This window comes from Bidens hawaiensis, unplaced genomic scaffold (assembly GCF_021521415.1).
Source record: "Bidens hawaiensis isolate Kalapana, Puna unplaced genomic scaffold, B.hawaiensis_p1.1 tig00008125_1, whole genome shotgun sequence".
Lineage (NCBI taxonomy): Eukaryota > Viridiplantae > Streptophyta > Magnoliopsida > Asterales > Asteraceae > Bidens > Bidens hawaiensis.
The window spans coordinates 722913-734102 of record NW_027491578.1 but is presented as its reverse complement, the minus strand read 5'-3'; the positions used below and the strand labels follow the sequence as shown (position 1 = coordinate 734102).

The following is an 11190-nucleotide window of genomic DNA, read 5'->3' as shown; positions in this document are numbered from 1 at the left end:
GCTCAAAGACATCGAAGAAACCCTTGGGCGCCTAAAGGAAGTTAACATGAAGCTCAATCCGAGCAAATGTACTTTCGGCGTACTAGAGGGAAAATTTCTAGGTGTAATGGTCACCAAGGATGGTTTCAAGGTGAACCCTGAGAAGATGGAGGCCATCCTTGATATGCCCTCGCCATCCACCATGAAAGAAGTTCAGAAGCTGAATGGTAGATTGGTTTCAATCAACAGGTTCCTAGCGAACCATGCAAGCAAATCTACCCCATTTGTCAACACATTGAGGAATTGCTTAAAGAAAAGCCAATTCAAATGGACTCCGGAGGCCGAGCAAGCTTTCAGGGAGATAAAAGAATGTTTGATAAATCTGCCCGCGCTCACAGCTCCACTTCCTGGTGAAACTTTGACATTATACCTATCAGCAGGAGAGCGCGCCATCGGCGCAGTATTATTGGTGGATCGAAAGGGAATCCAAACGCCAATATACTATGTGAGTCGGGTGCTGACAGATCCTGAGACGCGCTACTCCATCATGGAAAAGTTAGTTTTATCACTAACACACGCGTCGCGCAAGCTTCATAGATATTTCAATGGTCATCCCATTGAAGTTCTGACTGGTTACAACATCCAGCAAGTTTTGCGGCGCCCCGCGCTCTCAGGAAGGCTGACAAAGTGGGCGCTGGAATTAGGCGAGCACACGATCGCCTATAAGCCCCGTCCAGCAATAAGGGACAAGTCTTGGCCGATTTCATTGCCGAGGTCCCCGAAGGAAAAATTGAAGAGGCTCAGCGCGAGGTGGATCCTCCACGAGCCAATGACGAAGAAAATGTGTGGAGATTGTTCACTGACGGAGCTTCAAACAACGAAGGGTCAGGCGCAGGCCTAAAACTGGTGGATCCAGAGAATCATGAATATACTTACGCCATCAGGTTGGACTTCAAAAGCACCAACAATGAGGCTGAGTATGAAGCCCTGCTGGCTGGCCTGCGCATTGCGCACAAATTCGGGGTTAAAAAGCTAGAGGCCCATGTTGATTCATACTTGGTAGCAGCACAGGTCAATGGCCTTTATGATGCCAAGGAGAACACCATGCCTCTATATCTAGAGCAGGCGAAAAAGCTCATCGAGCAATTTGACAGCTTCAGAATCATTCATATTCCGCGCAGTGAAAACAAATCTGCAGACGCGCTGAGTAAGATGGCATCAACCAGTTTTGATCACTTTGGCAAAGATGTCAGGGTAGAAGTAATGAGCAACCCGTCGGTGGTAGCGAAGTCTGTCCTGGTCACTCATACAACCCCTTCATCATGGATAACTCCAATAACGGAATTCTTGAAGGAGGGAAAGGTACCAGATGATCGCGCGAAAGCGAGGAAGATAAGACACAAGGCGCAGAACTATGAACTGCTTGAGGGTACATTATATCGACGCTCTTATCTTGGGCCGCTCATGAAATGCCTAGATGCGGAGGAAGCAAGCTATGTGATCAGAGAGATACATGAGGGAATCTGTGGAATACATGCTGGCCCGCGCATGGTGGTTGCCAAGGCAATGAGCGCAGGTTACTATTGGCCTGGCATGTACTTGGACGCTCTAAAAGAGATCCAAAAATGCAAAGCATGTCAGAGCTATGCGCCAAACACCATGCGGCCAAAGAACAACTTGATTCCGGTGACCTCCGCATGGCCTTTCCACAAATGGGCAATCGACATTGTGGGTCCCCTACCGCAAGCGCCTGGGCGAGTAAAATTTTTGGTAGTGGCAGTAGACTATTTCACAAAATGGGTTGAAGCCAAGCCACTAGCAAAAATCACAGCTGAAGCGATGAAACAGTTTATCTGGAGCCACATCATATGCCGTTTTGGCTTGCCCATGGAAATTGTGAGCGATGATGGCAAGCAATTCACTGACAAGAAGATATCCAGCTGGCTCAAGGAATTGCGCATCAGCCAAATTTTCACTTCAGTTTATCACCCTCAGGGGAATGGACAAGTGGAACGCGCGAACCAAAGCTTGTTAAATGGGCTGAAGAAAAGGTTGGAGGGAGAATCCCATTCTTGGGTCGAAGAGCTACCTAATGTCCTGTGGGCACACAGGACATTAAGCAAAACCAGCAATGGCGAATCCCCGTTCAGCCTAACCTATGGAACAGAGGCAATGATTCCAGCGGAAATTGGATGCCCATCCCATAGAGTGCTCATGATGAGCAAAATTGATAACGAGAGCGAAAGAAGGTTGGATCTCAACTTACTTGAAGGGCGCAGAGAGGCGGCTATCATCAGTGAAGCCAAATACAAGAAAAAGATGGAAAAATATTACAACCAGCGTGTGAAAGAATGCCACTTTAAGAAAAATGATTTTGTCCTTCGCAACAATGAAGCTAGCCGCGCGATACCCCCGGGAAAAATGTCCCCCAATTGGGAGGGACCTTATCAAATCTCAGAAGAATTGGGGAAAGGCGCATATGCTTTAAAAGATTTGAATGGAAAGAAGATCCCGCGCGCATGGAACGCGGCACAGCTTAGAAAATGTTTCATGTAAATGTCAAGTTTGTAATCAAGGCTTTTTAAGCCATTATGAATAATGATACGCGCTATCTTCTCTTAATGTGGATTCTATTACCTTTTGCATACATGTTTCACACTTCCCTTTATTAATTTTGAGCAATATGACAACATTGTATTGACATCAAAATGAAATAAAACGAAGTAAAACATACATGCGCGAGCTTCAAGCTCAAACGCGTTAACGAGTCTTAACTCTAAAACGTCAGGGCCTTAGCCCAATTCTATTACCTTTTGCATACATGTTTCACACTTCCCTTTATTAATTTTGAGCAATATGACAACATTGTATTGACATCAAAATGAAATAAAACGAAGTAAAACATACATGCACGAGCTTCAAGCTCAAACGCGTTAACGAGTCTTAACTCTAAAACGTCAGGGCCTTAGCCCAATAATGTGAGCCTTAGCTCAAATCACTCACAACATCCATCCTACATACTGCGCGCTCTGACCATAAAAATACCTAAACACAACTAAGGCAAAGCAAATGCCAAAACATAGTTGTTAAGGTCTCAGGTCGAGGTCGCGCATGAAGTTGTAATGGATATCTGAGTAACACATTGACGCGTAAGGCTAAAAAACTCATAATTCCATAAACGCGCGATCACGTCGCGCAAAAGAGGAATAATGAACGCGCCAAGACACGTGTCAACACAATCAAGATATGGCAAAATCACTTACAATATGACAAGGGTTAAGTATAATAAATTCCTTACAACCTTGTTCTTATTCCAACGTGCAAGCATATCTTATATTCAACAAGCAAACATGCGATATAAAGAGATGAATGGGGAATGCGCAAGATGCGAGGAAGGGAAAAACAGAATTTCATTCAAAATCATTGAAATTTACAAGTTTACAAGATGAGATACAAATTACAGATAAAAATAAAAACATGAAGGGCTTCTCAAGTCTCCACGTTGACATCAGCCTCTTCATCATCCCCATCATCGCCCTCGGCATCTGGCGCAGCCTGCTCCTCTTCATCTCCAAACTGACCATAGTCAAGTTCTTCATCTTGTATGGAGTCAGGAGCGGATCCTTTGGCCACGCCAGAGCCGCTAGCAACGCCAGCATTCGCCACGCCATCATCGCCGCCACCAGCCCCTTCGCACTCGTCAAGTAATTTCTTTAGCGCGACGAGATCGGGCTGGTCAGCAAGCGCGGATATCTGCAAATCATAAGCAAAAATATGAGTACAAAAAGACTTAGAAAATAAGTCAAGGTAATCTCATTAAGGTTAAAATACCTGCGCAAGGATGGGAATGGGAGTGTTCATGTACTTCTCCCCCATCGCGGTCATTTCCGCGCAGGCAGCGTTGCTCTGATAAGGGTACTCGGATGGGTTCTTCTTCAACATGCCATATTCATAACCATCCGTGAACCCTTCAGCTCGGCCCCCACCAAGCGCGCGGCAGCGTTGCAATCCATCACCAGGGCTTGAAACTCGTCTAAGTATTTCATCGCGAAAGCGCAACGAGTCATGCCCTGTGAGATTAGCCATTGGCGATCCTGCGCGAGGCCAGCAACAGACGTCTCGAGGGCAGGAACCTGAGAGTTTAATAACTCAACAGTTTCCTTAGTTTGTTTTAGCTCCTCTTTGTCGGACGCTGCTGCCGCCAAGATTTCTTCTTTTTCCACCCGCGCAGCATCAAGGGCTTCCTGGCTAGACGCTGCCGTCGCCAGGGCTTCATCTTTATCGGCCTGCGCGGCCGCCAGCTCCCTCTTCAGGCGCGCAACCTCACTCTCCAGTGATGAATTTTCAGTTATAGACTGGACAAGAGCTTGGTCACGCGCCTCCGCCTCAAGCTCCAACTCGCGCGCTCGGCGCGAGTATTTGGCCGCGTCCGCCTCCGCCGCCTGCAGCTTCTCCCGCGCAGCCTGAAGCTCATGACCGCGCTTCACGAAGGCGCTGTTGGCGCTGGCTCTGTTCTCACTGAGCTCGGCTTGGAGCTTCTCAGCTCTCTCGCGAGCATCAGAAAGATGCCAAGCAGACACCTTAGCCTCTTGCTTGGCTTCCGCAAGAGCATCACGTACTTTTACGTAATCAGAGCGAAGCTCTTGGGAGGCAGCAAAGAAGGCCGACCCAGCAAACATGTGGTCATTGAGCAGGTCGTCGCGAGCGCGGTCCTCCTGGAACCTCCTTTCAGTTGGAGGCACAGCATGAGCCCAGAATTCCGCACACACACCCATGGACTGAAAGGTGCTGTCTTCAGTTATATTCCATCTCGGGCGGTAAATGTGATCGGATTCCTGCAAAAGCAAAGTAATTATCTAAGTTATCAAAACACTAAGATGGAAGTCCGCGCAGCGGAACAAAAATAAACTATACCTGCGGGGATGAAGCAGAAAAGTCATCGCCAGCCCTACGAGAAGGCTCCGGCGCGAAACCTCGTGGCGCAGCAGGGCTGGCGCGGGCGCCAGCAAGTTCTTCAACTTCAAAATCCTCATCCTCCTCTGGAATAGGCCTCTTCTCCTGCGACCTAGAATCAAAATCGGTCTCGCAAGGAGGGCTGTGCGCAGGAGGAGGTGAGGGAGGTCTCGACGCCGCCAGGTCGGCGCGCAAAACGGCCTCCTGCTCCTTAGTAATCCCGATGAGGGGAGATTCATCGCTTGCAAGAGCAGGAGCAGAGCCAACGGCGCCGGCAACGGCGCCAGGAGTGCCGCCAGAAGCTTGTGCGCCAGCTACGGCTTCTGTGAAAATATCAACAAAAAGAAATGGTTAAGGACTTGATCTAAAGAAAGTCAGAAAACAAGAGCGCAATACGTACCTTGGCGCAACTCCGTTCGCGAAGCAAACATCGCCATGAAGTCCATTCTACCATTCTTTGAGGGTAAAACAGGGGACTTCGAAGCGACCGCCGGCGCAGCCTCGGCTTCTTCTTGCGCTGACGCCGGCTCTACAAACATTCGAGTGGGCAAAGATTCATTAGTAAGTCTATCAGAATCGCGCTCATAGAAACATAAAGGATAAGCAAAGTTTACCTGTCGCGGGCGTTTCAGACGCGCGAAGGGAGGAGGTAGTGGCACCATGCCTCAGATGGACAGGAGGTCTGCCCACTTTTTGAGGCAGGGAAGACAAGGAAACCTTGGTGGTAAACTCCTGGGTTTTCCCAAATCCTCCCGCCCGAGTAGGAGGATCCTGAACAACAGGGGCAACATCTTTCTTCTGTTTCTTACTGGCCCCTGCGCCAGTTTTCCCCTTAGCTTTACGCTTTAGTTGGGGCGCCTCCTCCTCCTCCTCCTCTCCCGCGAGCTCCAGCTCGTAGTTCTCGAGCGCATCTACAATACACACAACAGAAGTGTTAGCAAAATTTGGTATTATAAAGGAAAATGCATAAGTACAAAGGCTTACCAGGCGCATCGCTGTCGAAGACAAATCCCAGATCAACAGGGATGAACATGTCATCAAAGCGATCAGGGAAACCAACCTCCCCAGCGCCAAGCGCGACGGAGCCACCCTCCATGTGCTCATCATAGGCAGCATGGATATACTCCTTGGTGACTGCACAAAACAAGTCAAATGAGTTCAGCAAAAAGAATTATATTCGCGCAGAAGTAAAGCAATGAGATAAAACTTACATAACCCGTCGACTTGGATAACGGGCTCAAGCGCGCTGTCCGCCCACCTCTTGCTCATACCAACCCCCACCAGCGCCTCCTCACAAATGTTCTTGGCGGGGGATGGTTCAGCGGTCAGCTTATTAACCCAGGCGCCAGTTGGGTTCTTGAGGACACCCACATCCGCAGGCGCAGAAGAAATCGCGCGCATGGTCATGCGGATGGGGATCACACCAGCCCTTATGTAAAAGAACCTCTCAGACCAGTCATGAAGGCTCTTGAATGAAACAGTGGAGCACTTCACCTTCTGACTGCGAGGAATAAAAGAGAACCAACTGTCTTGGATCTTGGGCTTGTAAAAAAACTGAAAGCGCCGAGGGGTGGGCTCCTCGCGCTGGGATTTGCACATGAACTCAAAGTGAGTCATGCGCACAAGTCCAAAAGGATGGACTTGGGATATATGAATCCCATAGAACTGAAGCAGTGCACCCACAAACCTTGTCATCGGGAGACGAAGGTTGCAGTGGGTGAAAAAATGGCTATATAGGGATATATAGCCGGTAGGCGGGTCCGCCGCCGTTTGCCCGGCCACAGGCAACATGCAGCCAAACAGGGTGGGAAAACCCTGAGAGGCGATAAGGCTGTCAAGATCAGCCTGCCTCAATTTGCAGGGGATTTCATTCCACCTCTTCACCGCCTTGGTCCTCCCTACCTCCTCCGATGACCCCTCAGCAGCCTTCTTCCCCTTGCCGGTCTTCTTCAATGTAGACATTACTAACGATTTTCTACGGCAATGTATGGGGGTGATTGTGTTGTCTGAGCTATCAGACATACAACGGTGACAAAGAACAAACGATGTTTCTGAACAACAGATATTTGGGAAGCAGAACAAAGAAAAGCTCAGAAGAATAAACAAGAAGATGAAGGATAAAAAAACTCTAAGGGCTGGCTTTTATAGGCCCAGGAGAGAGAAAAATTCGTGCTGATCGGACTTCATGCGCCCCCACTCGCAGGTGTAAGCCAACGGAAGCGCGACACGTGTCAATCACACTGTGTGAGGGGACACGAAAAGAAATAATACAGCTGCTGCCAGAGTTCACGCGCCACCACTCGCAGGAACTGACCAACGCGAGTGCGACACGTGTCCCTGACAGCATGTGAGGGGACACGAAAGGCAACTGTAGCACCTCGAGCACACGAAAGGTCTGACACGTCTCCATCACTGGCACACGTCAGCAACAACCAACCATGTACAGAGACGATTCGTTTGCAACCAAAAAGATAGAATTTCGCGCAACGGTGAATAATAAGAAGAAAAAGACAAACCCCTACTAAAAGAGCAAACTGTTAAGTCTAATATCTATCTCGCCTCGCTCACGCGAGACAAGACACACATTAGACTGGGGGGGCTTGAAGAGGTATGTACCCGCCTCAACACGGAGCAAGGCGGGTCAACCCACAAGATATAGACAACAGGCTTGAAATCAAGACATTACGAAGGCACAAAGCCAAAACCTATGCGCATGGCGCATACCACACATGCTCAGGCATCATATGCCCAGGCACCACACATGCTCAGGCATCATATGCCCAGGCACCACATATGCTCACGCATATCGCATATGCGCGCGGCGCATCAGCGCGCGGCGCATATCACATCTGCGCATGAAACATCTGCGCGTGAGAATAAAGAGAAGACCTCGCGAATCCTCAGGATAGGCGCGTATCACACATGCACATAATCAACCTCATCCTTATCCAAATCAGGATTAGGGCAACCCTGATTGTGCACGTCAGACAACCTTCCAGAAGGTATCTTTTTAAGGAATAAGAATATGCTGATGTTGACAGCTGCTAAATGAAAGGTGGACAACTCAGCATGACACATGTGCTACCACGTGATTACAACCAATGAGAAAGTACCAGGTGTCCCAGAGGACACGTGGCGCAAAGCGATTGGAGGAGGCCAACAAGGCTGAGCCCAATCAGTGGAAACCCTAGCACTATAAATACAGCATCAACTCCACAAGGAGAGAGACGTTCATTGACATTCATTCACATTCAATCATATTGAATTACATTCACTCACAGACAGTTACAGCCAGTAACACATAATCACAACACAATCACACAGAGTATTCAGCTATTAAGCAATACTCTCCAGATTTCCTTACTGTGACATATTATTATCTTCTCCACAAATACTTATTCTCACACCGGAGGGTTACCCCAAAGAGGACCCCTCTGTCCCTTTCTGAGGGGTAAGTTGACGGTGTTGTTCATTTTGTAGGTGGAAGAACCCAGATCCAAGAGAAACCATCGGTGAAATAGTATAATCACACCCGAGGAAAGTAGATCGTCTACCAGTGAGTCGATCCACGCTTCTTCATTACTTTTTATATGATAAAAAGTAAAATATGTATTGACTTTTATAATTGGAAAACTCCAAAGACTTGTCACCACGTTGATTGGTTAATAACTTCATATAGGGTTTAGCGGTCTAGTCAACATTTTAAATCCCCAAAACCGAAAGGAACTGGTGCAATGAATGTTCGTCCAAATAAATATATAAAATATGGCTTAAAATAAACAATTCAGCACACTTTTAGATTCACAAATACATAGTGAATTCTCGTTTTATATAATATAACAAGAATAATCACGCAAATTGAAGACTTTTGAGTTAATGATTACAAACAAAACCCATACAATACAAAGACGAGCATCCATAATATTATTATTTTGGATTTGAAGATAATGTAAAAGGGTTACCTAAAAGTAACACATAATGATAGAGACAAACCCATGAAAGTGATCTTACCTGTTATTCTCAAAACCCAGAATACCATGCATTAACACTCAAATCAAATCATAATATGCTCTAACCACTATTACTTTTTGCTTTTATTCTTGCTGTTACTAGAAAACAACGACCCAAACCCCAAATTCAACACCGGGTTGACCCGAATCCCATTACTTGCCGTACCATTCCCGTACCCGTACCCGTTTTTCCGCAACGGAGGCTTCTGAGAAACCGATGCGGGTTTCTGGAAGCTTCGACTCTTTTGGTTTAACCCGTCTTTCGACGAAACCGAAACCGCGGATCTTTTCGAAGCGATTGAAGATGAAGACGATCCAGTCGAATGACTCCGTGATAATAAAGTAATCGGACATAAACTCCGAGCGTAGCCGTTTCCACAGCTACTACTCCGTTTAAACCCCCAAAACGACTTCGAATTCTGTCGTTTCAATTCATCCTCTTCCGCCGGTAGAATCTCCGGCGACCGTAGCTTCTCGTTCTCCGTCCGCCGCGGCTGCGGCGTATCCGTATCCGTATCCGTCACCGTAACCGTCGCCGTCGCCGTCGCCGTTGAATTCTTAACTTCCGTCGGAAGCATTTTACCGCCGGAAAAAAGCTCATCGGCCGCGTGGTGGTGGTCGGAGTTTTCATTAACGCAGAAATTGAAGTCAACGTTTGACGATGAGAATGACCGGAGAAGCTGTTCGACCGGAACGGTGTCGGATTGTGAGAGGTCGTATGAGAAGGATATCCTGGGGCTGGCCGTCATGCCGCCGGAGTTATCGGAGTAGAGATCTATAGCCATTAACTGAAATTAGGGTTAGGGTTTTGGTGACTTGATGAAGAAGATAGTATAGAGTGGTTTTAATGGAAAGAAACCAACTGACTGCAAAAAAACAGTTTTTAGACGTGGGGCGATGACTCTCAACAGTCAATGTTATTATATAAAATCAAGATGTGAAAAGACGGATTACGGGTTATTATTATTTAATTCTACTTTTATGTAATTATGAAATAAAAGTTATAATAATAATAATAATAATAATAATGGGCGTTATATTTCATTATTATTGAGTATGAAATAAGATGACAAAAACCATCATTGCCCGTAGCCCATGGGTGACCCAAAATACATCCGGGTGTTTCTAGTCGACGAAGTTGAGAAAATGATGGTTGTTATTATACCACTTATTGGCAAGGGTGTATCTGAGTCGGCTTGAGCTCGTCTCCATTGGCTTAACAGATGTTGAGTTTGTCCTGAGACAATTTATATAATGAGACAATTTATATAACCAAAGCTCGAGTTTGGGTTATATGAAAGTTCTCAAACTTGGCTCAAGTCTTTAATGTCCCTGACAAACGTTTTTTAAAAAAACTTTTAACGTAAATATAAAAATTTTGAATATTCAAGTGGTATATATATGGGTTTATTCAATTTCAATTGCATATACTGGTTCCTTATTGTTTCTTGGTCTCGTAAGTCTATGAATGACATTTATATTATAAACCTTAGAGCTCAAAGCAAATTGATCCAAGAATTGATCCAAATAAGGTCGGGTTGTTCGGGGTTCGGGTAGATCGGGTCAGGTTTCAGGTCTAACAAAAACAAATTCACCTTTAACAATATCATAAATAAAACCATAATTTAAACCTTCATAAAACATAATCAAGTTAATTTTAACATACAACCATATTTAATTGTAACAAAATCAAGAACCTTCATAATTCCAAAACTTAACAAAAATAAATGTTTGAAACATAAAATTTGATAAGTATTATGGGACTTATAAAAAATGACAGCACTAGTAGGCATCATTGATCAGACTACATTAAACAAAAAGATTTAAAGTGATACCTTGAAATACATTTGAATGAATCAAGTTGAGTGTACTTACGATAATAGTGCTACACTGCTTTGTGTGATTTTATGCGATGTGTGGATGTAGAATTTGAAATGAAAAGAACCACCGAGTAACTTAAAAGCAATAGAGATTTTAGGGTTTTGAAAAATTAAATTGTGAACTGAATGAAGAGAACACGCCTCAACTAAGAGTTTGAGAAGATGAGACACTTGGTTACCCTAGGGTTATAAAACATTAGAACCAAGTATTTGAGTTATTTGGGTTGTTCGGGTAAACCTGATTTTGGATATTTTAGCCCAAATATCAACCCGAAAGTTTATTCTTAGGTTCAGGTTAAAAGTTTATTCAGGTGTGCATTCGGATCGGATTATTCGTGTCTCGGGTTGCTTCGAGTCGGGTTTGTTAT

General features: G+C 45.7%; 1 protein-coding gene across 1 annotated transcript; it reads right to left on the bottom strand.

Annotated features, from left to right (window-relative positions):
* Window positions 1-9013: 9013 nt before the first annotated feature.
* LOC143637125 (uncharacterized) lies at window positions 9014-9874 on the bottom strand. Its single transcript, XM_077104574.1, has one exon. It carries the CDS (start codon window positions 9725-9727, stop codon window positions 9014-9016), a length of 714 nt encoding a protein of 237 aa, XP_076960689.1. The 5' UTR covers window positions 9728-9874.
* Window positions 9875-11190: the final 1316 nt, after the last annotated feature.

Coding starts and splice junctions, on each gene's coding strand:
- LOC143637125 (XM_077104574.1), bottom strand. CDS start 9,727: ATGGCTATAGATCTCTACTCCGATAACTCCGGCGGCATGACGGCCAGC.